Genomic DNA, 27,334 nt, shown 5'->3' with positions numbered 1-27,334 from the left:
ATGACTCCAGAACCAGAAATGACATTGTAAGACAGTTAACCACAAAAGGGGTAAGACTGAATATCCAAGCATGAGAGATGGCAACAGGTATATTACAATACACACACTGAAAGGAAGGGGATGCAGAGGAGTTTCCCACCTGTGAAGTCATTGGTGAACCCAGAAACTCATGAGAAGTGTCTTAACTAAACTTGAATAAGGGGAAACACTTACCTGAAAATACTTTCAGAATCACTCATATTAAGAAAAAAAATTAGGAAGAAAGAGCACCATGCCACTTATCAAGACTGCACTTGTTCTGAAGGATGTTGTAGTTTACCTGCTTGCTTTCAAGAACCAAAATTAAAGCCAAGAAATTAAGACTGATAAGGCCTACCTTGATTTAGAAGAAAAGTGCGGTATTGGACACTTGGACTGTAAGGCCCAGGACCTTTACTGGTGTGTGCACGTATTTTGACTTCATAAACAGTGTTAGGCTTCAGGTTGCTCAGCAAGCAAGAGCTTTCAGTAGATTGTAGGTCCATTTCCAGCATTTTGTCAGGAGAGTTGGCAACCCAATAGGATAATGTATACTTGGTGATAACACCATTCTGTTCAGCAAGAACAGGAGGCAACCAGTTTAGCTGGATAGACATAGAAGTAATATTGCTAGCATCAGTTAATTGAGGGTAGCCTTTTGGCGCTTCCTCCGGTATCATGTACTCTTGGAACGCTTCCTCACTAAAGCCCGCCCGGCTTTTGACCGCCATTCTAAAGATGTACTTTGCACCCTTATGGATATTGTTGGCTGTAAATTTCTTTTCTTGAGCTCCAAACTCTAGCACTGACAGAACTTTAGCATCAATATACCCAAATTGTAGGCGGTAACCTAAGACTTGTCCAACTGACTCACTTGCTGGTTCCCATTGTATTAGCAGGCTGCTCTCCGATATTTGATTGACAGAAAGCTCAGGTTTTCCTGAAACTATAAGAGAAAGAGCATTTTTGATAGGGTACACAACATATTTTTAAACAATGATTACCATTGAGAATGCAGGTTCCAAAATATACACACACGCTTTGCTGTTTGTTAGCCTGTATGAACAAGTGGTAACTCTAATGGCAAATAAATGAGCATGCTGTGGAGGGCATGTAACCTTATGACCCATTTGGCACTGGTTTGTGAATTATAGATATAACAACCAAAATAACAATTTCCATATTGTTTTCTGCCTTTACTACAATGAGCGTCTACATTAGGTCCTTAAATAGCATTTAATTAGTACAAGGACATTGGAGAAGGCTTAATTTGGATTCACAAAGTGCTCTTATGTGTACCAGGGCATATGTGTAAAAGTATTGGATTTGGGGCACTCTCAACAATAAAAAGCATATAAGCTAACAAAAACGGATACTCTGGTGCAGAAATAAACTATTACCATTTTTATGATTCAATACAAGTTAATCTGCTCTAAAGTGGCTTTGATATTCCTATTCTGTGCCTTGTTATTAAAATACATCTTATAGTTCAGAAATAGGCTCTGCATTTTAATTATGGACTCTAGTAATGCATATATCAAAATATGACAAAAAGTAAAGTGCAAAATAATTACAGCATTAAACACTAAAAAAAATAATAAAATAAACCATGGAAAAATAAAATTGGGACTTTTTTTTATTAGGTAATATTAACTGTAATGATGTTACTCGCTACTGTCAACATGATACAGTAAAAATAAATTTTAGAAATGTATACTCATGTCCAAAGACTTATGGTGGTTACAAGTGCTCCCTTTCATACATAACTTTTCCTAACAATTAACTGATTTTATTAACCCACTGCTTAACGAAGTAATAAAGATGTAAATTTTCCCTTCAATCAACTGAATGTATACCCCAAAACTTCTCTGTGGGCACAGACGTCTTGATTTGCCAACGTCACAGGCTAAAAAGCAAATACCCAAAGAGAAGTTCTGTGGTATATGCCCAGTTGGTTGACGGACAAGTGCTTCTTTTTTACCAGAGGGCATAACTTTGAAACAAAGGGGCACAGAAGAAAAACTGTTCCTGAATCAGTGGAGCAGCAACAATGGGAGGAGATATTAAGTTTGATTAAAAAAATAAATATCCAGTGAAAGATCCTCTGTTAAAGTAAAACATGCCTTAATTGACTTCATCCTGGATGAAATTAATTTAAATTTTTTTTTTATAGCTGCTTAAAATGTTCGACCTAATGGGGACTGTTTCGTCTTGAGGAGAGTGCAAAGCCAGCGTAATGAGACTTATAGGCCTTGAAATGTTCCTCTGGAAATTTAAATGTACAAATATCCTCTTCAGATAGGAAGACGCATGAAATTCTAGTGTCACTTATTGGGGGTAGCAATCCTAAAAGTTAATATCGGCCTTAACTAGTCTTGCCACATGATTTAGAATAGAAAACGCCAAACCTGATGCTCCATTTGCAAACATGTGTTTTTGGGTATTTGACCCTCATCAGTGCAAAGTAGGAGGTCTGATTTGGTTGGGTGAGAGGCCTCTGACAGGAAGTTTAAAAGGGAACATATCCACTTGTGGAGAGTGCCAAGCCAGAGTTAGAAAACGTATAAGTATCTAAATAAGGAGACTTACAATGTAAGGAGACTTACTTAAAAGTCTCCTTACGCCAGCCTGGCAGTCTCCATAAGGAGAAATGATGCCCCTTAACCCCTTCATGACCGATGACAAATATTTACATCATCAGCAGTGTCCCTACCTTTGGTACGGGCTCCAATGTTGAGCCAACATCTTTCACTGCACTTGATGGCTCATTTAAAACAGCAATCAAGTGCCTCTTGATCTGAGATCCACCAATGGCTGTTAACCATTTAAATGCTGCTGTCAGTCACTGACAGCAGCATTTACCAAGCGCCGTCCAGAAGCGCATCACAAGTCCCACCCATCAGTGCCCCTGTCACATGATCATGCGGCACACATGAGTTGTCATGAAAGCATGTGCCTGTCTTTGTGAATCTCCTATGAATGCCGGCTCGTGGTCGGCGTTCATGGGAGATCGTGGCTTTTGCTATACATACAGTAGCAGTACTGAAGCGTCGGAAGATAGGACCTTCTCTTAAGGGGACTATTGAACACAGTAAAAGGTAAAAAAAAAAGTTTTAAAAAGTGTAAAAAAAATTAAAAAACACAAAGCGTTCAAATCACCCCAGCAAAAATAAAATAAAAAAAACACAAATATGGCTGTGTTCAGAAATATCCCATCTATCAAAATATAAAGTAAATTAATCTGAACAGCATAATGAGAAAAAGAATCAAATGCCCAAATTACTTTTTTTGGTTGCCGCAACATTGCAATAAACCACAATAAGAGGTGATCAAAACATTGCATGTACCTCAATATGGTATCAATAAAAAACGTCAGATTGAAGGGCATAAATTAAGCCCTCACCCAGCCCCAGATTACAAAAAATAGAAATGCTACAGGTCTCAGAAGATGGCGACAAACGCAAAACCTTTTTTCACACAAAGTTCAAAGTTTTTTTCCACCACTTGAAGGGAACTTGTCACCCCCCAGGGCGTTTTTAACTAAAAGAGCCACCTTCAGCAGCACTAAGGCTGCATTCTGTGAAGGTGGCTCTTCTGTTTCTGATCCCTAGTAACACCGAAATACTTACTTTTATAAATAGGTCCCCATACCTGTATTGCGTCCCATAGGTATGGTGTGTCCCCCTGTATCAGCCACCTCCCAGCCGTCCATCATCCCCCTGTTGCGTCTGTGCACTGCCTCCCAGCCATCCATCATGCCCGTGTTGCGTCTGGGCGCCCCTCAAAACCCGTCCCTCATGTCCCTGTGTTGCGCGTCTGTGTGCCGCCTCACAGCCATCCATCATGCCCCTGTTGTGTCCCTGTGCTGCCTCCTCCTGTGTTGCTGTCGGCGTTACATGTCGGTGGGCGCCTACACTGCGCCAACAGTTCTCGGGCATGCGCAGTGCGCACTGCCCAGGAACTGACATCAGGCTATCGTGCCTGCGTGTTTCGCAGGCGCCAGATTCCCTGCCCCGCAGTGTGAACACAGGAGGAGGCGACGCAGGGATACAACAGGGGCATGATGGACAGCTGTGAGACGGCGCACAGACACAACACAGGGGCATGATGGATGGCTGGGAGGCGGCGCACAGATGCAACAGGGGCATGATGGACGGCTCAGAGGTGGCGCACAGACGCAACAGGGGCATGATGGACAGCTGGGAGGCGGCTGATACAGGGGGACTCATCATACCTATGGGATGCAATACAGGTATGGGGACCTATTTATAAAAGTCAATATTTCAGCGTTACTGGGAATTAATAAACAGAAGAGCCACCTTCACAGAATGCAGCCTTAGTGCTGCTGAAGGTGGCTCTTTTAGTTAAAAATGCCCTGGGGGGTGACAGGCTCCCTTTAAATAATAATCAAACCTATAAATGCTTGGTATCTGCATACTCGTACTGACCCGGAGAATCATATTACCAGGTCAGTTTTACCATATAATGAACATAGTAAATAAACAAAAAAAAATTGTAGAATTGCATTTTTTTTTTTTTACAGTTTCACGGCACTTGGATTTTTTCCCTCGTTTTCCAGTACACTATCTGGTAAAATAAATGGTGTAATCGAAGCGAACAACTTGTCCTGAAAACAACATGCCCTAATATGGCCATATTAACAGAAAAATCAAAAGTTATGGGTCTGGAAAGAAGGGGAGGAAAAAATGGAAAATTACACAGGGCTAAAGGGGTTAAACACGAGTCAGAGGCTTCTCACTGATAAGGGGCATACAGCCGCAAATACATTTTTTGAATTTCCACAAAAATTTAAAATAACCAATAAATTTTGTTCAACTTCACGATTGTGTCCCACTTGTTGTTGATTCTTCACCAAAACTTTGCACTTGGTATTTTTATGTTTGAAGCATGATATGTGGGAAAAGGTTGAAAAGTTCCAGGGAGCCAAATACTTTCGCAATGCACTGTATTATTATTATTGTGCTTATCTGAGTTTTTGGGAATTTACTAACGAACAATTTATATTATGAAAGTGGCTGGGCCTCCAGATGTTTTAACACCTCACCATTTTCTAACATTTTATATAGATACTGAATCTTCCAAGATTAAATTATTTATGTGTATTATTTATTATACTAAATTAGCATATAAGTGAGCAGGTGCGCTGGAGAGGAAGAAAGAAAGCAGATGCAGTTGTGTGAGATTGTTAGAAACCCTGTAAAGAGATGTGATATCGAAATAAATAATTCAAAGCCTTCACCTCTGTCTCTACGTAAGGTCAGTCTGCAATCCTACACGTCATGATTAACAGCTTCCAGGGAAGACCGTGCTCTACTAACAACTGCATTTGTTTTGAAACTGATTAAATATATTTGGTTTTTTTTTCATGGTTATATTTTAACCTTTTCAATTCTCTGTCGCTATAGCTTTATGACAGCTTGTAGTTTGCAGAAGTAGTATTTTCTATAGTACCACTTTGGAGCACATATAGCTTACTGATCAACATCTTTTAAAGTGATTATTTGGTACTAATATATTTTTCTCTTATGCTTAAGAAATAGCAGGCTCGTAGTTGCTAACTGTTTGCTTTTTCTACCCAGCGCAGATCTCTGCGGACATAGCCAGCTCTTGCCAGGGATTCTGTGGCTTCTGCTGATGTCACTTTGATAGAGCAGCAACTTTTCTTTCTCTCTGCTCAGTTGACGGAGCCTGACTACCGATAACATGCAGATTGACAGACAGCTCCCCGCTGCATAACTGCAGGGAGCCAGCTGTCAATCAGCATGACATTGACATCCACGCCCCCTTGATAGAACATAGTGGAAGAGGTAGAACTGCTCTATTGAAGTGAGTATAAAGAGGGGGACACAACAAGCACAATAGGGTCTTATCTGGTGGAGAAATTGGTGGAGGTGAGTGGTATAGGAATTGCTCCCCTTTTGGGGTTGTTTATTCCACAACTGTGAAATCAAGGTGTGACAGCTTGAACCAATTTCTTTATTAGGAGACCGCAATGTTCTTGTGAAGCAGTACAATTGCCGGTAGGAGTGGTCTGTGATCGAACTACTCTAAGCTGACGCCGGGCAGAACAGGCAGGTAGTTAGCAACTATCTGCCTGTCAGTGCAACATGTTTTCTCTCCATTGAGCGGTGGTTAGCGTTCTTGTGCTATTTGTGATGACTTCCTATGCCTTTTCTTTGGGCAATTTGTGCCACTGATAAAGGTCTATTGTTTGGACCAAAGCGGATGATGGTGTTAGATTGCAATTACAGATAAAGTGCTGCGATTAATCCTACTAAGGGCTTAATCCCATGAGAAAATAAGAAATGGTCCTGGAAAACCCCTTTAAAGCTTTCTAGAGAAAATAGATGAAAAACAACAATTTTATCTTTTAATCACTGTTTACCATTATATCAAACAATAAATAAGTAAACCTCTTCTTTTATTCAACCGGTTAGTGGCAATCAATTTTGGATTTGAATAGCTGCATCCTGACAACGTTCTTACCTTTTCATCAATGTTGCAAGTATTATGGCTTATTTTTTGAGGAAAAGGAGAAAGGTTTTATTTAAACTATTTAAGGGGACATGCAATTTAAGTCCTGCTTGCAAAATGTTTTCCATTCTAAAAAGAAAAAATGGCAAATAGAAAACAGAGCCCTTTTGCTTCATTTTGAATAACGAATGCAACAGATAATGTGAAATGCATATAACGGTTTCTAAAGTGGAACAGCAAAACAGAATGTGTAGATGGGGATATGAACTGAGCCTTATAGTTAACGTTGCATCTTGCCACAGTCAAAATAATGGCATTGCATAAGGCTACAATACATTTCAGGTATAGAAAGTAAAAACAGAGGAAAGCTAATGAAAAAACACACAGGATGTATAGTAAAGGCACAGTAATCTAAAGTAGAACAGCTTTTTGTGATTTTGCAGAATTTTAGTGCATCCCAAAATAAGCAAAGATATGCGGCTAATGTATAATCACACTGACAGGTTAGAATAGAAAAGATAGAAAACATATACACTGCTCAAAAAAATAAAGGGAACACTAAAATACAACATCCTAGATATCACTGAATGAAATATTCCAGTTGCAAATCTTTATTCACTACCCCCAGGGCCTGTAAGCATATTGAAGAAAGCAGGATTTAGTGTTCCAATGCTGAATAGCAAGGCCTTTTAGTATGATAATGAGATAAGGCCTAAAACAGAACTTCAAAGCTTAGGTAAGGAGCCACGCCAGCAGGGGCAGGAAGATGCCTGAGGGCTTCATTTAGAAGGTACCTGCCAGCTAGACACAGAAATACACATCCATTGTCTCTCCCAGCCTCTCCGGATCCATCCTAGGATCATGGATTATGAGCACATCTTTCGAGATATGGACTCATGAAAAATATCCGAGTGACCCTGAGGAAATCGCGCATCTGGCAGTGTGAATCCTGAGTCGGTGAGGGTTCTGGGACCTGAGATACATAGATTGGCCCTCTACAGCGACCCAATGGGGCCATGTTTGCTCTCCACATGACAGGCAAAACAAACCGCATTCACTAGTACCTCTCATGTCCTGATCCGATCATGCTTTTGAAAGTTACCCCCTTTCTTAGATATTGGGAATAAGTTCTGCAGAGAGCTAAAGGGTGGAGATTATTAGCCCACCCTCTGACACAGGGGGAGGAACCTAGCGTGTTTAAGAACTAGCAGCCCATGGCAGAGACAAACACTCACACAGAAGAACCAGATGATGGTGATCTAAGAAGGAACTGGGGACAGACCTGCCAAGGGGAGCAGCGGCCCGTGCTTTGGGGGTCTGTCCGGCAACTAAGATTCTTGTACCTGTGGACTGCAGAGCTCCCGGCACCCACATGCACCCTACAATCTGGTAAATTGACCTCCAGCTTAATATCTCTAAGTCTTGTACCCTTATTGTTATATTTTACTCTGACTGAAAATCCACTGTAATTCCATTGTATAGCTTTCTGTATATTTCTGTAATTATCTAGTGCGCCCTTAAGGCAATTAAACTATAAAATTAATCTTGGGCTGATGCTTTTACTCCGATCACGAATCTTAGAATACCCAGCGGGTAACAGGACATTCTCCCCGGCGGCCATTTGCTCTAGGTGCAGTTCCCTTACTGACCTGAGAGACCAAGGGGGCGCCGGAGAGCTGTGCCTGTGTAGTTACGTCACATTGGTGACGTGGGAGGAACGGGTCCTGTGTTGTGTCCTCCACAATTACATAGTGGAATGCGTTGAGAACAATAAATCATAAAAATGATCAATGTAAATCCAAATTACTATCCCATGAAGGTGTGGATTTGGAATGATACTCCAAATCAAAGTGGAAAATCAAATTACAGATTGATCCAACTTCAGTGGAATTCCTCAAGACAAGGAAATTATGCTCAAGTTCCTTGAGATGTGCTCCAGGAAGTTCCTGGAGATGTGCTGCTATGTAATCTGGCAATGTGAGTCTGTGTGTGCCCGCTGATTATGCGATTTTCTATGCCGGTAACAATAGAACCTGGCAGTAATAGAGGAGGGGGGTGATTCATTTCTGTCATGTGCTCTCTGCTCCTTTCTAGGGGCAGACAATAGCTGAGAGCTTATTTTCCCGGGGATGCTAGATTTCTCCCACCCGGTCAGTGTCAGCTGAGGTGTTGTGGAGAGGGAAAAGTGTTGCTTATAGCAACCAATCACAGCTTAGCTTTCATCTTTTAACCCCTTCATGACCAAGCCTATTTTGACCTTAATGACCAGGCCATTTTTTGCAATTCTGACCAGTGTCCCTTTATGAGGTAATAACTCTGGAACGCTTCAACGCATCCTAGCGATTCTGAGACTGTTTTTTCGTGACATATTGGGCTTCATGTTAGTGGTAAATATAGGTCGATAATTTTGAGTTTATTTGTGAAAAAATCAGAAATATGGCGAAAATGTCGCTATTTTGAAATTTTGAATTTTTATTCTGTTAAACCAGAGAGTTATGTGACACAATATAGTTAATAAATAACATTTCCCACATGTCTACTTTACATCAGCACAATTTTGGAAACAATTTTTTTTTTGTTAGGAAGTTATAACGGTTAAAAGTTGACCAGCGATTTCTCACTTTTACAACAAAATTTACAAAACCATTTCTTAGGGACCACCTCACATTTGAAGTCATTTTGAGGGGTCTATATGGCAGAAAATACCCAAAAGTGACACCATTCTAAAAACTGCACCCCTCAAGCTATTCAAAACCACATTCAAGAAGTTTATTAACCCTTCAGGTGCTTCACAGGAACTAAAGCAACGTGGAAGGAAAAAATGGACATTTTAATTTTTCCAACAAAAATTTTCTTTTAGCATCAATTTTTTCATTTTCACATGGGTAACATTATAAAATGGATCCTAAAATTTGTTGGGCAATTTCTCCTGAGTACACCGATACCTCATATGTGGTCATAAACCACTGTTTGGGTGTACGGCAGGGCTCAGAAGGGAAGGAGCACCATTTGACTTTTTGAATGGAAAATATGCTGGAATATTTAGCGGTTACCATGTCGTGTTTGGAGAGTCCCTGTGTGCCTAAACATTGGAGCTCCCCCACAAGTGACCCCATTTTGGAAACTAGACCCTCCAAGGAACTTATCTAGGTGTACAGTGAGCACTCTGAACCCCCAGGTGCTTCACAAATTGATCCGTAAAAAAAGTACTTTTTTTTCACAAAACATTTCTTTTAGCCTCAGTCTTTTCATTTTCACATGGGCAACAGGGTAAAATGGATCCTAAAATTTGTTGGGCAATTTCTCCTGAGTACACTGATACCTCATATGTGGTCATAAACCACTGTTTTGGCGCACGGCAGGGCTCGGAATGGAAGGCGCGCCATTTGACTTTTTGAATTGAAAATTAGCTCCAATTGCTAGCGGACACCATGTCGCGTTTGGAGAGCCCCTGTGCACCTAAACATTGGAGCTCCCCCACAAGTGACTCCATTTTGGAAACTAGACCACCCAAGGAACTTATCTAGATGTATAGTGAGCACTTTGAGCCCCCAAGTGCTTCACAGAAATTTATAGCGCAGAGCAGTGAAAATCAAAAGTCAAAAGTTGTTGTGCAATTTGTCCTGAGTACACCGATACCCCACATGTGAGGGGGAACCACTGTTTGGGTGCATGAGAGAGCTCAGAAGGGAAGGAGCGCCATTAAGGAATGCCGACTTGATGGAATGGTCTATGGGCGTCATGTTACCTTTGCAGAACCCCGATGTTCCTAAACACTGGAAACCCCCCACAAGTGACCCCATTTTGGAAACTAGGCCCCTCAAGGAGCTTATCTAGATGTGTAGTGAGCACTTTGAACCCCCAAGTGCTTCACAGAAGTTTATAAACGCAGAACCATGAAAATAAAAAAATCATTTTTTTTCCTCAAAAAATGATTTTTTAGCTCTCTATTTTTTATTTTCACAATGGTAACAGGAGAAATTGGACCCCAAAAATTGTTGTCCAGTTTGTCCTGAGTACGCTGGGACCCTATATGTGGGGGGATCCACTGTTCGGGCACACGTCGGGGCTCGGAAGGGAAGTAGTGACGTTTTGAAATGCCGACTTTGATGGAATGGCCTGCGGGCGTCATGTACGTTTGCAGAGCCCCTGATGTGCCTATACAGTAGAAACTCCACACAAGTGACCCCATTTTGGAAACTAGACCCCCAAGGAACTTATCTAGTTGTGTGGTGAGCACTTTGAACCCCCAAGTGCTTCACAGAAGTTTATAACGCAGAGCCGTGAAAATAAAAAATCATTTTTTTCCCACAAAAAATGATTTTTAGCCCACAATTTTTTATTTTCACAAGGGTAACAGGATAAACTGGACCCCAAAAGTTGTTGTCCAGTTTGTCTTGTACGCTGATACCCAATATGTGGGGAGGGACCACTTGTCGGGCACACGTCGGGGCTCGGAAGGGAAGTAGTGACGTTTTGAAATGCCGACTTGATGGAATGGTCTGCGGGCATCATGTTACGTTTGCAGAGCCCCTGATGTTCCTAAACAGTGGAAACACCCCACAACTAGACCCCCTCAAGGAACTTATCAAGATGTGTGGTGAGCACTTTGAACCCCCAAGTGCTTCACAGAAGTTTATAACGCAGAGCCGTGAAAATTAAAAATCATTTTTTTTCCACAAAAACAATATTTTAGCCGCCAATTTTTTATTTTCCCAAGGATAACAGGAGAAATTAGACCCTCAATCTTGTTGTGCAATTTTTACTGAGTACGCTGATACCCCATATGTGGGGGTAAACCACTGTTTGGGCACACATCAGGCTTGGAATGGAAGGAGCACTGTGACTTTTTGAACGCAAAATTGGCTGGAATAAATGGTGGCGCCATATCGTGTTTGGAGACCCCGTGATGTGCCTAAACAGTGGAAACCCCTCAATTCTAACTCCAAACCTAACCCCAACACACCCCTAACCTTAGCCCAACCCTAATCATAACCCTAACCACAACCCTAACCCCAACACACCTCTAACCCTAATCCCAACTCTAACTCAAGCCACAAACCTAACCGTAATCCCAACCCACCCCTAACCCTAATTCCAACCCTAACCCTAATTCCAACCCTAACCCTAATTCCTACCCTAACCCTAGTTACAACCCTAACCCTAATCCCAACCCTAATTCCAACCCTAACCCTAACTCCACCCCTAACCCTAATTCCAACCCTAACTCCAACCCTAACCCTAATTCTAATCCTAATTCCAACCCTAACCCTAATTCGAACCCTAACCCTAATGGAAAAATAAAAATAATTTCTTTATTTTGTTATATGTGCCTGCATATGGGGGGTGATAAAGGGGGGGTTTATTTACCATTTTTTTCATTTTGATCACTGTGAAAGAATATCATAGTGATCAAAATGAATGAATGAGAATCTGCAGCGTTTGCAGATTCAGGCGTGCGCACTGCGCATGCGCCTGCCATTTTCCAAGATGGCGGCGCCCATGAAGAAGGACGGCGGGACACCGGGAGCCAGAGCGGGACATCGGAGGTTCCGGGGGGGTGAGGGGGGGTCAGAAGGTGGGGGGAACGGAGAGAAGGGGGAGGGGAGCTGATGATGACGGCGGCGGCACATTGCTGCCGTCAGTCGGTATCGGGGGCCGATCGGCCCCGTGAGTCGGTGTGGGGGGGTCGGATCTAGGTCTCCAGCCATGTCCAGGTTTGGACCGTGAAGAAGGCGGATTAGGCCGCCGAAACGCGTAGTCCCATTTGCGCTTATTTCTGCCATGCACTCTGGTTTCTGATCCTTGTGGGTGGTTTTTTTACCTTGTTGAAGAAATAAAGCATCATTTTACTCCAACCCTGGTTTGCTGAGTTCTTGCTGGATTTCCTTTTTGTTCTCCCATTAGATATATATGTATATATTGTATATATGTATATATGTATATATTGGATATTTATTATATATATATGTATATATTAGACATTTATTATATGGGGCTTTGCATGTGGAGTGGGCAGGGCTATGTGGAGTGGGCAGGGCTTGATACACACACACATATACATACATGCATACACACACTCATTTTTATATATATAGATATACACTTCTGGCAAAAATTAAGAGACCACTGCAAAATTTTCAGTTTGTCTTATTTTTCTCTTTATAGGTATATTTTTGAGTAAAATGTAATTTGATTTTATTCAATAAACTACTGACAACATGTCTTCGAATTTCCACGCAATACATTTTGTATTTATGTTAAGAAAATGAAAAATGGTCAAAAGAACAAAAAAATGAAATGCTTGCAGTCATCAGATAACGCTAAGAAATCAAGTTCATAATCATTTAGAAACAACAATACTAATGTTTTAACTCAGGAAGAGTTCAGAAATCAATATTTTGTGGAATAACCATGATTTTTAATCACAGCTTTCATGCGTCTTGGCATGCTTTCCACCAGTCTTTCACACTGCTTTTGGGTGACTTTATGTCACTCCTGGTACAAAAATGTAAGCAGTTCTTCTTTGTTTGATGGCTTGTGACTTCATCTATCTTCCTCTTGATTACATTCCAGAGGTTTTCAATGGGGTTCAGGTCTAGAGATTGTACCATGACAGGGATTAGATGTGGTGGTCCCTCATCCACACATTGACCTAGCTATGTGGCATGGCCCATTGTCCTGCTGGAAAGAAAACAGTCCTCAGAGTTGGGGAACACTGCCTGAGCTGAAGGAATAAACTGTTTTTCTAAGATAATCTTGCATGCTGCTTGATTCATCTGTCCTTCACCAAGAATAGCCTGCTTAATTCCAGCCTTGCTGACGCATCCCGAGATCATCACCGATCCTCCACCAAATTTCACAGTGGGTGCAAGACACTTTGGTTGTATGCCTCTTCAGGTCTCCATCTCATTATTAGACGACCAGGTGTTGAGCAAAGCTGAAAATTACACTCATCAGAGAAGATTACCTTACTCCAATCCTCTATAGTCCAATCCTTATGGTCTTTGGCAAACTTCAGCCTGGCTCTCCTTTGATTCTCATTGATGAAAGGCTTTTTTCTAGCTTTACATGACTTGAGCCTTTCCTCTAGGAGCCTGTTACGAACTGTTCTTATTGTGCACTTCACCCCAGCTGCCATTTGCCATTCCCTTTGTAGGTCACTTGATGTCATCCTGCGGTTGCTGAGTGACACTCGAATAAGATGACGGTCATCCCGGTCAGTGGAGAGTCTTTTTCGCCCGCTGCCGGTCTGTAGCTTTGTTGTCCCCAATGTCTGCTGCTTGACCTTGTTGTAATGGACTGCCATCATAGAAATTTTAAAGATGGAGGCAACATGATGTTCACTGTATCCCTCTGCGGGTAAAGATAGAATTGAGCACTTCTTTTCCTCACTCAAGACTTTTCTTTTCAACTCCTTTGGCATGGTTAAAAGTTTTTTTTCAGTGCTATTACTTTTGGGATATTACTAGCACTTGTTTTGCAATCCAGCTTGTCGTATTGCAAGAGGATTGCGAACACCACAGCAGGGTTTTTTATACTTTCCTTCATTAAATAAGATTTGGTTCAGGTGATCACCTAATCAGAAGCACATTAAGTAGAATGAGGTGTACTCTGGTTGGAATTCAACTGACACAGGAATGGAATGGTTGTCAGACATGTAGAGAAACTGATTTTTATAAAACTGTGCAGTGGTCTCTTAATTTTTTCCAGAGCTGTATATATAATACACCATTGATTTTTCATGTACTGCTTTTGGCTTATTCACAACTTCCATTGCAGATATAATACCTAATCTTCCTTGTTTCTCTATCATTTCTATATGAACTACTGTTTATAGGTGCCATATGTATTTGTTGGTCAATTTTAATATTACTATATGCAAATCGTCTCAACAGAGAGGACTAGAACTCTAGTGCCACCTATAGGAAGTATAGTTACTGCAATGAGAAATAAAAAATGTGACAATATTTAGTAACAGTACCTGTGCTCCCAAAGAACTATACACACTAACATATTCATTGTGATACCATTGTATACATTTGATATAATTATAAAACAGTCACAATCCTTAAATAAAAATCAAACTACACTTAATAATTGTAGCTGTATCTCCTTCATTAGGACTTTTGCCACTTTGAGCATGTTAAACTGGCCACATCATAGAATAGTGGATGGAAAGTGGAATAAAATGTAAATTTTATTTTTCAGTATCTCCTTTCTGTTAAGCAGATGTTAGCTCGTAAAGTTATGTGGAACTACTTTGACATGTATCCAGCGGTCCATGACTCACTACATCGGAGGTGACGTCAGACGCTGCTTTAAAACATTGGCGGTGATGATTCTACTCAGCACACACTATTGCTGTTAGGCAATGGGTTCCTGCCACTGCACAGCAGTAATCCAGAGTCTTGCACCGAGCGGTCTCCCATTCTTTTTCGGCCACAGTGGAGCCTGCTCAGCAGATTTGTCGGTCCCGGCGCTCTGCCCAGGCAAACTCTGTGGGTTTGCTTGCTGCTGCTGCCACCTCTGGCACAGCTATGACAATGCATGCTGCTCAGCAGAGAGATTCTCCAGGGACTAAGTCCTCATGTCGGGCCACTGAGCATGCCCATGGAGTGATCTCCCATTGGAGATCGAGGGTCACGTGCTCAGGTCCTGCTCATGTTCGGATTGGCCCATCCGAGAAGCCAGGAAGGTCCCGGACGCCCGTGGCTATAAAAGGTTCGCATGGCCGCTCGGCCATGCGCTAGTATAGACTGAAATAGTTTGGAGTGTATGATGATGGATGCATGTATCTGGTGACTGACTCATTATGAAACCCCTTCCCTCTGATAATATGAATGTGGTTAGGGTTTAGAGTCTGAGTCAGCACCTGTCAGTGGCTAGTCTACAGGCCACAGTGCATACCAGCCATCTGCACACTAGCGTCCAATGGTGTCGCCCACTGCAGGGCACTATCGAATCGTGGCAAGTGACAGCCACGCCGGTGCAACGCCTTGAGCAACCTGTGCGCTTACTAGGGCGATTAGTGGCGTCCACCTGAGTGGCACTGTGCACACTTGCACACGTGATTTAACCCTTGCTGGCATCGCAGTCGCAGTGCCGAGCACTAGCGGTCTAGAGGGATTTCAGTCCTGCGGTCTAAGGGCTGAGTTCTGTGACTATATGCTAGTGCTCACACTGCCGAGCTCTGTGAGCAATAACAGGCTACGGCATTTATTATTTGGTGGTTTTGCGGCTCTGAGAGATGAGTCCGCCTCTGTACACATTGGGTGAGGTTAACCCCGTGTGTCCCGTTATTATACCGCCATATAGCATCCGCCATTACCGAGCAGCAGTTAACACCTCTGCACGATGGACCCCGGGCTGCGAACGCACCTAAAGACCATCTTTATTATTTGGTGCGTTCCGCCAGCCCGTAACAATCGCATGACACCACAGGATGTAGCTATATCTATAGCAAGCCATATGATCCCATGATGAATCTCGGTGTCTCTGGGGGGAAACGCGTCAGACTTGACTATACGGATTTGATTACAACTATGGGAATGGCTGAATATCAAAGATAAGTACATCTTATGTTGACCCTGCTGATGTGTCTATTTAGAGATTATAATTAGTTACTCTGCATACATATATATTTATGTGTTTTATTTATATTGAAGTCTGGCAGATTTTTGTTTACCTCCCTTCCGCTTTTGAAAAATACAATGACTCTGTGATATTACATCACATGTACCTTATTAAATGGGAGGGCCAACGATTCTAAAATCTAACATAGCTGACACCCCCTTCATTGGCTCTATTTGTATCTATAGACAAAGGTTATTTGTCGGTATAGGGTCTTTGAAAAAGAGGTTGATTTTATAAGTATTTCACCAAGCTTTATTAATTAAGGAGGATAACATTCATAATATATTGACTGTCTTTTTTTCTCGCTTCTCAGTGGAATCATTTTTTGATCGTTACATGCAACTTGGATTATTATGTATGCATCTTAAACACAACCAGAGTTGTACATCTGACATTACCTGTGCTGCAATTTCTCAGGGGTGTGTTAGGGTCCCAAGGGAAAGCCGTCAAGGAGCGGGGGCACTAAATCGCATAATTTAGGGTGTGAACCTCCACTGGCAGGCAGGGAATCCATTAGGGAATTCTAGGGTTATATAGTCCCTATACATTATATTATACTATTTTTCACTACTTTTTGGAGAACCTTTTTCTTCTATTTTTTAGTGTGTGTATATATATATATATATATATATATATATATATATATTGTGGTTAGTTATTAGTGAATTGCGTGTACACCTACTAACATGGACTTGCGACATCTTTTGTTATAACTTTCTTTAAAAAATTACATTTTAGGGGTCCATTTTTGGGTTATTTTAACTTGAAAAGTTTAGATTCTATTTTATGCTAACCCCAACTAGGAATTACCAGAGATGCTTCTCAGAGAACATGTACTTTTTCCCCTTACATGACCTTGACATTTAAATATGAAATAAATAGGGAAAAAGAACACATCCCTAGAGAAGCTTAGAGTACACTTTCTACTGTGAGACAAGTAGTGATAGACATCTCTGCTCTCCTCCATGATCTCTGCATCTATTTTGCAGAGCAGAGTTGAGTATTATTACAAACACATCTGGCCTTGACGTCATGGCAGTCTGTGGGGAGAGAGGGAGACAAGCACAGGTATGTGTCATTACATACAGCAATTGCAACTCTCCTCTTGCAGCACTGTCAACTCTGCTGTAATCCCTTACATGACACTTAATAACTGGTCAACATCATGCAGGGCAAAAAGTATACACGCAATGCCAAAATTCTGCTAGCGCCCTGTTGGTTTTAGCATAAATTAGAATTTAGCTAATATTTCCATAATGGAGATCAGAAATTAAAAATATGTTTTGTTCTGCTCTGCAGCTTCTATTACATGATGTGGCCAGTTTAACATGCTAAAACTCTTCTTTACTGAGGACCAGTATCACCACAGAGCCAAACTCAAACTTAATTCACAATTTAAAGGTAATGGCTCTTAGTTGGGCTTCTTATTTTATCAACAAACTTACATAAACTTACTGCTGAAGACAGATTGAGACAACACCTTTATCCCCATGGCAACTGATCCAGTTTTGACCTGAAACTGTTTTTTGCATGACATCTTGTACTTCATGATAGTGGTAAAATTTGCTCGATATGACTTACGTTTATTTATGAAAAAAATGTAAATTTGGAAAAAATGCTGAAAATTTAGTAATTTTCAAACTTTTAATTTTTGTGCCCTTAAACCTGAGAGTGATGTCACCCAAAATAGCTCATAGACAACAATTCCCACATGTCTACTTTAAATCAGCACAATTTTGGAAACATAATTTTTTATTGTTTGGATGTTAGAAGGGTTAAACATGGACCAGAAATTTCTAATTTTTCCAACATAATGTAAAAAAACATTTTTTTTTTAAGGACCACATTAAATGTGAAGCGATTTTGAGGGTCTATATGATAGATAATATCCAAATGTGACACCCTTCTAAAAACTGCACCCCTCAAGGTGCTCAAAACCACATTCAAGAAGTTTATTAACCCTTCAGTTGCTTCATAAGAACTGAAGCACTTTGGAAGGAAAAAATTAACATTTAACTTTTTTCACAAAAAAATTACTTTAGACCCAAACTTTTTAATTTTCACAAGGGTTACAATAGAACATGGACCTCAAAATTTGTTGTGCAATTTCTCCTGAGTATGCCGATACCCTATATGTGGGCGAAATCCACTGACCGCACTGCAGGGCTCAGAAGGGGAGCAGCACCATTTGACTAGGTAAAATTGGCTGCAATCGAGAGTGAACACCATGTTGCATTTGGACAGTCCCTGGTGTGCCTATACAGTGGAAACCCCCTACAAGTAACCCCATTTTGGAACCACGCCATCAAGGATTTTATCCTGGGGTATAGTGAGCATTTTGAACCAACAGGTATGACACAGAATTTGATAACATTAGGTTGTCATATTGAATATGTCATCAGTAGTTCAGCGCAAGTGCTCGGATATGCATCGATTATCGCAAGTGTTCGAGTGACATGCTCGAAAACGCTGTAAAAACGCATAAAATAAGCAGCCCATTGAATTCAATGGCATTCCGCACATGCTGTGCTAATGCTGCGTATTTTTCTCGGGCAAAATCACTTTGCAGAAAAATAGGCAGCATGCTCATTCTTTGTGCGGAATCGCGGGAATTCCGCACACATGGGAATGCATTGTTCCGCTTACTTTCCGCATGTGGCTAAGCCCATCATGCGCAAAGTAAGCGGAAAATGTGCGGATGGTACCCAGGGTCTGGAGGAGAGGTGACTCTCCTCCAGTCCCTAGGTACCATATCCCTGTTAAAAAAAGAATTAAAATAAAAAATGGTGTTATTCTCACCTTCCGGCGTCCCACGCAGCATCCCCAGGCCTCAGCGATGCTCCCGGCAACTTCCAGTCCCAGTGATGCCTTGCGACAATGACTCGAGATGACGTAGCGGTCTCACGAGAAGCTACGTCATCAAAGGTCATTGTCGCAAGGCATCGCTGGGACCTGAAGATGCCGGGAGCATCGCGAGGACCGGGAAGGCTGCGGGGGATGCCGGAAGGTGAGAATATCACGATTTTTTTTTTATTATTAATTTTAACTTTATATCTTTTTGCTACTGATGCTGCATAGGCAGCCTCAATAGTAAAAAGTTGGTCACACTCGTCAAACACTATGTTTGATGAGTGTGACCAACCTGTCAATCAGTTTTCCAAGCGATGCTACAGATCGCTTGGAAAATGCTAACATTCTGCAAGCTAATTACGCTTGCAAAATGCTAGATTTTCGCAGGAAATACGCGGGAATTACGCATGCGGAATTCTAGCATATTTCCCGCGGCAGGGAGTTGCGGAATTCCAGCGGAAATTTCTGTGGTAATTCTGCAACATGTGCACATAGCCTTAATCTAGTCGGTCACAAAATGTTTTAAAATTTTGTCTAAAATCTATTTTCTATTGTGTGCAGTTTGTTTTGTGAAATGTGGTGACAGATCCACTCTAAAAGGGTATTCCCATCCTAGAGATTTATTGCAACATTTACACAGATCTCAGGCCTCTCCATTAAAGGTTACAGAAGGTGTGGAAAGAGTTGTGTGCTGCTTCCTCAGCTCTTTTCCATAACTCCCAAACACTACAATTGAGAAAGATATATGCAGTTGGCTGAAGTATGTAAAGAATGAAGGGCTATAATTTGGCAGGAGTCATGAAACTCATGTTCTTCCAATAGCAGAAGGAATGCCTATGATTACAATACCCCACTTATAGATCAATAATGTAATATTTTTCTTTGCCTTTTATCTGGAATATTCTATCTGCTAGCAAGCATGAGCTTTCTGTTTACCTCCACAACAGGGTCTAGTGCTCCTTCACATGTTTTTATATCTAATAACATGCTACATTTAGTAAAATTCATAGCATTGTAGATGGAGATCAGGCTGCTTAGCAATATTAGTCTAATGTTTCACCACCTTCTTGTAATCCTGCTTGCTTTGTGAATGGTAGACTGGACCAATGTAGTGCTGGGGCCTGGTTGCGACCAACTGTAACTATTCTAATAGAGTCCATAAATAGATATATTAGCTTTTAGAGCAGCATTTTAATGTCTAGTTTGCTTTGTACATAAACATACGGAAAATACAAAAGTAAGCTTACTGGGAAAAAAGCAACCTTAGACTAATCAAAACCAAATATTTTGCCATGTTCCTATAAGCTGGCTCAGTAATGTTCACAAACATGTCTCACATTTCCAGCTGGTTAAAATAAAAAGATGAACCTGATTTCTGTAACTTCTATCAGACCTTACCTCAACTGACTAATACTCATTTGCCTGAAGTTCATCCAGCTTCAGTAGGAATCATGGGGTGTGCAGTGTTGTTTGGGGAGGCAAAAAACTTTGCTGGTTACAGCACTTTTGAAAGGAGATTTTGGTTGCCAGTATTAAAGAAGGAATCTTACATCATAGAACCTAGGGAGAAGAAGCATTCATCACAAGAAGTAAATGGCCTTTGACATTCTAACATGAAAGCTGGAAGAAAGTGACTTCCAGATTTGCCAGTGAGGTGTAAATGCAATAAACATACTGCATCTTTTTTTTACATAAAAATTAAACCCCCAACTACACTTAAAAACAAACGTTAGTTAAGTCTTGGTCTGCCACTGGCAGCCTACATCTAAGGTTCTGGAGCCTCATATCGTGAGCTACTTTAACTGGTCATGCATACAAGAGCTAGCATAGACGGTACAAGGTACTGGCACTATTCTCTTCAATTAAATATATTTTTAATTCTTGAGGTCTCGGGAAAACCATAGAGCACTGTACAGAGGCCTGATACAAAACAGTAAATTATTTGTTTGACATATATAATGGAATATTTTCCCCTAAAAGCACTCTACATGGGATGTAATGGAATGCACCACATTTTTTCCCGCTGGATTGGTATAACAACTTAAAACCCCTTAGTGACGGAGCCAATTTTTAGGGTATGTGCACACGTTGCAGAAAATTCCTGCACAAAAACCCGAATCCCTTCCCAGAAACCGCACCTATTTTTCCACGGCGGTTTTTGCGCGGTTTTGATGCGTTTTTGATGCGTTTTTTACCGCAGCGGTTTCTAAAAGCATGGGAGAAGCCTAAACCGTGGAAAAAAACGCAAAATTAATGTGCATGCTGCGTTTTTTACCACGATGCGTTTTTTTCGCGGTAAAAAACGCATCAATGTGCACACAAAGTGCAAAATGCATAGAAATGACTGTGCAGCTTATTTTTAGCGGTTTTATAGCGGTTTTATAGTGAAAACCGCGGTAAAAACCGCTAAAAAAACGCTGTGTGTGAACACAGCCTTAAAATTCTGACCAACGTCACTTAACCCCTTACCTACAATTGACGTAATATTCCGTCCATGTGACCATGGACCTAATTACCATGGACGGAATATTACGTCATCGCGATCAGCGGCGCCCACGTGGTGAGCGCCGCTGATCGCGGCCGAGTGTCAGCTAATTATCATAGCTGACACCCGGCACAATGTGTCAGGGGCGGTCACGGACCGCCCCCGACACGTTAACCCCTTGCACACCGTGATCAAACGCGATCGCGGTGTACCGGGGGTTAAAGGGAAGCATCGGCAGGGAGGGGGCTCCCTCCGTGCTTCCCTGAGCCCCCCACGGCAGCGCAATGTGCAGCGCTGCTGCGGGGGGCTCTTTCCCTACAGGCCCCCGGATCCAAGATGGCGACGGGGGCCTGCAGGGAGCTGACTTCCTCACTTCCTGCAAAGCGCAGGCATGAGGAAGTCTGCAGCAGTGCCTGTGACAGATCGCTGATCTGTCACAGTGATCTGTGATGTGACAGATCAGCGATCTGTCACAGGACAGTGATGTCCCACCTGGGACAAGGTAATAAAGTAAAAAAAAAAAGTGTTAAAAATAATTTAAAAAAAATCGCTAAATAAATTAGTAAAAAAAAAAAAAAATATTCACCAATAAATCCATTTTTTCAAAATAAAAAAAAACAAAAACAATAAAAGTAAACATATTTGGTATCGCCGCGTCCGTAATGACCTGCCCTATAAAACTGTCCCATTAGTTAACCCCTTTAGCGAACCCCTTAAAAAATAAAAATAAAAAACGAAGCAAAAAATAATGATTTATAATCATACCACCGAACAAAAAGTGCAATAACGCGCGATCAAAAAGACGCATATAAATATCCATGGTACCGCTGAAAACGTCATCTTGTCCCGCAAAAAACGAGCCGCCATACAGCATCATCCGCAAAAAAATAAAAAAGTTATAGCTCGCAGAATAAAGCGATACAAAAATAATTATTTTTTATATAAAATTGCTTTCATTGCAAAAAAACGACAAAACATAAAAAAACGACCTAAATGAGGTATTGCTGTAACCGTACTGACCCGAAGAATACAAACGCGTTATCAATTTTACCACACGCAGAACGGTGTAAACGCACCCCCCAAAAGAAATTCATGAAACGCTGGTTTTTCTTGTTCATTCTGCGTCCCAAAAATCGGAATAAAAAGCGATCAAAAAATGTCACGTGCCCGAAAATGGTACCAATAAAAACGTCAACTCGTCCCGCAAAAAATAAGACCTCACATGACACGGTGGGTCAAAATACGGAAAAATTATAGCTCACAATATGTGGTGATGCAAAAACTATTTTTACAATAAAAAGCGTCTTTTAGCGTGCGACAGCCGCCAAACATAAAAACCGCCATAAATCGTAAATCAAACCCCCCGTTATCACCCCCTTAGTTAGGGAAAAATAATAAAACTAAAAGAAAATGTATTTATTTCCATTTTCCCACTAGGGTTAGGGTAGGGTTAGGGCTAGGGTTAGGGCTAGGGTTAGGGTTAGGGCTAGGGCTAGGGTTAGGGTTAGGGCTAGGGTTAGGGCTCAGATTAGGGTTAGGGGTGTGTTGAGGTTAGGGTTGGAGTTATAATTGGGGGTTTCCACTGTTTGGGCACATCAGGTGCTCTCCAAAGGCAACATGGCGTCTGATCTCAATTCCAGCCAATTCTGCGTTGAAAAAGTCAAGTGGTGCTCCTTCCCTTCCAAGCTCTGCCATGTGCCCAAACAGTGTTTTACCCCCACATGTAGGGTATCAGCCTACTCAGGACAAATTACAAAACAACTTTTGGGGTCCAATTTCTCCTGTTACCCTTAGGAAAATAAAAAATTGGGGGCAAAAATATAATTTTGCGGAAAAAAATGTTTTTTTTATTTTCACGCCCAGGCGTTATAAACTTCTGTGAAGCACTTGGGGGTTCAAAGTGCTCTTCACACATCTAGATAAGCTCCGTGGGGGGTCTAGTTTCCAAAATGGGGTCACTTGTGGGGAGTTTCAATAGTTTAGGTACATCAGGGGGTCTCCAAACGCACATGACACCCGCATACCAATTCATCAAAGTCTGCATTCCAAAACGTCACTACTTCCCTTCCGAACCCCGACGTGTGCCCATACAGTAGTTTTCTCCCACATATGAGGTATCAGCGTACTCAGGACAAATTGGACAACAACTTTTGGGGTCCAATTTCTCCTGTTACCCTTGGGAAAATAAAAAAAATGGGGACTAAAAGATGATGTTTGTTGAAAAAATACGATATTTTTATTTTCACGCCCGGTCGTTATAAACTTCTGTGAATCACTGGGGGGTTCAAAGTGCTCACCACACATCTAGATAAGTTCATTAGGGGGTCTAGTTTCCAAAATGGGGTCACTTGTGGGGGGTTTCCACTGTTTAGGTACATCAGGGGCTCTCCAAACGCACATGACACCCACAGACCAATCCATCAAAGTCTGCATTCCAAAACGTCACTACTTCCCTTCCGAGCCCCGACGTGTGCCCATACAGTAGTTTTCTCCCACATATGAGGTATCAGCGTACTCAGGACAAATTGGACAACAACTTTTGGGGTCCAATTTCTCCTGTTACCCTTGGGAAAATAAAAAAAATGGGGACTAAAAGATGATGTTTGTTGAAAAAATACGATATTTTTATTTTCACGCCCGGTCGTTATAAACTTCTGTGAAGCACTGGGGGGTTCAAAGTGCTCACCACACATCTAGATAAGTTCATTAGGGGGTCTAGTTTCCAAAATGGGGTCACTTGTGGGGGGTTTCCACTGGTTAGGTACATCAGGGGCTCTCCAAACGCACATGACACCCGCATACCAATCCATCAAAGTCTGCATTCCAAAACGTCACTACTTCCCTTCCGAGCCCCGACGTGTGCCCATACAGTAGTTTTCTCCCACATATGAGGTATCAGCGTACTCAGGACAAATTGGACAACAACTTTTGGGGTCCAATTTCTCCTGTTACCCTTGGGAAAATAAAAAAAATGGGGACTAAAAGATGATGTTTGTTGAAAAAATACGATATTTTTATTTTCACGCCCGGTCGTTATAAACTTCTGTGAAGCACTGGGGGGTTCAAAGTGCTCACCACACATCTAGATAATTTCATTAGGGGGTCTAGTTTCCAAAATGGGGTCACTTGTGGGGGGTTTCCACTGTTTAGGTACATCAGGGGCTCTCCAAACGCACATGACACCCGCATACCAATCCATCAAACTCTGCATTCCAAAACGTCACTACTTCCCTTCCGAGCCCCGACGTGTGCCCATACAGTAGTTTTCTCCCACATATGAGGTATCAGCGTACTCAGGACAAATTGGACAACAACTTTTGGGGTCCAATTTCTCCTGTTACCCTTGGGAAAATAAAAAAAATGGGGACTAAAAGATGATGTTTGTTGAAAAAATACGATATTTTTATTTTCACGCCCGGTCGTTATAAACTTCTGTGAAGCACTGGGGGGTTCAAAGTGCTCACCACACATCTAGATAATTTCATTAGGGGGTCTAGTTTCCAAAATGGGGTCACTTGTGGGGGGTTTCCACTGTTTAGGTACATCAGGGGCTCTCCAAACGCACATGACACCCGCAGACCAATCCATCAAAGTCTGCATTCCAAAACGTCACTACTTCCCTTCCGAGCCCCGACGTGTGCCCATACAGTAGTTTTCTCCCACATATGGGGTATCAGCATACTCAGGACAAATTGGACAACAACTTTTGGGGTCCAATTTCTCCTGTTACCCTTGGGAAAATAAAAAAATGGGGACTAAAAGATCATGTTTGTGGAAAAAATACGATTTTTTTATTTTCACGCCCGGACGTTATAAACTTCAGTGAAGCACTGGGGGGTTCAAAGTGCTCACCACACATCTAAATAAGTTCCTTGGGGGGTCTAGTTTCCAAAATGGTGTCATTTGTGGGGGGTTTCTACTGTTTTGGTACATCAGGGGCTTTCCTAACGCGACATGGTGTCCGATCTCAATTCCAGCCAAAAACGTCAAATGGCGCTGCTTCCCTTCCGAGCTCTGCCATGCGCCCAAATAGTGGTTTACACCCACATGTGGGGTATCAGCGTACTCAGGATAAATTGCACAATATCTTTTAGGGTACTGTTACTTTTGGAAAAATAAGAATTGAGGGTGAAAAGATCATTTTTGTGGAAAAAATATGATTTTTTAATTGTACTGCTGTACATTATAAACTTCTGTGAAGCCCTTGGGGGTTCAAAGTTCTCACCACACATCTAGATAAGTTCCTTGGGGGGTCTAGATTCCAAAATGGTGTCATTTGTGGGGGGTTTCCACTGTTTTGGTACATCAGGGGTTTTCCAATCGCGACATGGTGTCCGATCTCAATTCTAGCCAAAAACGTCAAATGGCGCTGCTTCCCTTCCGAGCTCTGCTATGCGCCCAAATAGTCATTTACACCCACATATGGGGTATCAGCGTACTCAGGACAAATTGCACAATAACTTTTAGGGTCCTCTTACCCTTGGAAAAATAAAAATTAGGGGTGAAAAGATCATTTTTGTGGAAAAAATATGATTTTTTAATTGTACCGCTGTATGTTATAAACTTCTGTGAAGCCCTTGTGGGTTCAAAGTTCTCACCACATATCTAGATAAGTTCCTTGGGGGGTCTAGTTTCCAAAATGGGGTCACTTGGGGGGTTTCCACTGTTTAGGTACATCAGGGGCTCTCCAAACGCGACATGACGTCCGATCTGAATTCCAGCCAATTTTGCATTGAAAAAGTCAAACAGCGCTCCTTCCCTACTGAGGTCTGCCATGCGCCGAAACAGTGGTTCCCCCCACATATCAGGTATCAGCGTACTCAGGACAAATTGCACAATAACTTTTGCAGTCCAATTTCTCCTGTTACCCTTGGTAAAATAAAGAAAATTGAACCTGAAGTATTTTTTTTGTGAAAAAAAGTTAAATGTTCATTTTTTTTTTTAATATTCAAAAAATTCCTGTGACGCACCTAAAGGGTTAATAAACTTCTTGAATGTGGTTTTAAGCACCTTAAGGGGTGCAGTTTTTAGAATGGTGTCACTTTTGGGTATTTTCTATCATATAGACCCCTCAAAGTGGCTTCAAATGTGAAGTGGTCCCTAAAAATAAAATGGTGTTGCAAAAATGAGAAATCGCTGGTCAATTTTTAACCCTTATAACTTCCTAACAAAAAAAAATTTTGGTTCCAAAATTGTGCTGATGTAAAGTAAACATGTGGGAAATGTTATGTATTAAGTTTTTTGTGTGCCGTATCGCTGTGATTTAAGGGCATAAAAATTCAAATTTGGAAAATTGCGAAATTTTCAAAATTTTCGCCAAATTTCCGTTTTTTTCACAAATAAACGCAAGTTATTTGAATGCAATTTTACCACTAACATGAAGTACAATATGTCACGAGAAAACAATGTCAGAATCACCGGGATCCATGAAAGCGTTCCAGAGTTATGACCTCATAAAGGTACAGTGGTCAGAATTGTAAAAATTGGCCCGGGAGTTAACGTGCAAACCACCCTTGGTAGTGAAGGGGTTAATGTGGTCATAACTCTGGAATGCTTCAACAAATCCCAGTGATTTTGAGAATGTTTTTTCATGGCACATTATAATTTATGATAACGGTAAATTTAGATTGATATATTTTGTGTTTATTTATAAAAAATATCAGAAACTTGACAAAAATGTATAAAAAATTGCAATTTTCAAACTTTGAATGATTATCCCTTTAATCCAGATAGTCATACCACAGAAAACATTAATAAATAACATTTCCCACATGTCTGCCTTATATCAGCACCATTTTTAAAACTCTAATTTATTTTGTTAGCCTATTAGGAGGTTTAAAAATGTAGCAA

General features: G+C 41.3%; 1 protein-coding gene across 1 annotated transcript in view; it reads right to left on the bottom strand.

Annotated features, from left to right (window-relative positions):
* The window catches only part of PTPRS (protein tyrosine phosphatase receptor type S), a 567,518-nt gene that overhangs the window by 199,014 nt on the left and 341,170 nt on the right, over positions 1-27,334 (bottom strand). Inside the window, exon 14 of the mRNA XM_073563025.1 lies at positions 377-964. Coding sequence (XP_073419126.1) covers positions 377-964 — 588 coding nt within the window. The remainder of the gene's footprint in view (positions 1-376; positions 965-27,334) is intronic.

The sequence above is a fragment of the Dendrobates tinctorius genome, unplaced genomic scaffold, assembly GCF_039654945.1.
Source record: "Dendrobates tinctorius isolate UK_male_01 unplaced genomic scaffold, ASM3965494v1 ptg000377l, whole genome shotgun sequence".
Classification (NCBI taxonomy): domain Eukaryota; kingdom Metazoa; phylum Chordata; class Amphibia; order Anura; family Dendrobatidae; genus Dendrobates; species Dendrobates tinctorius.
Note: the sequence above shows the minus strand (reverse complement) of the source record. Positions and strands in the feature narration are given on the sequence as shown.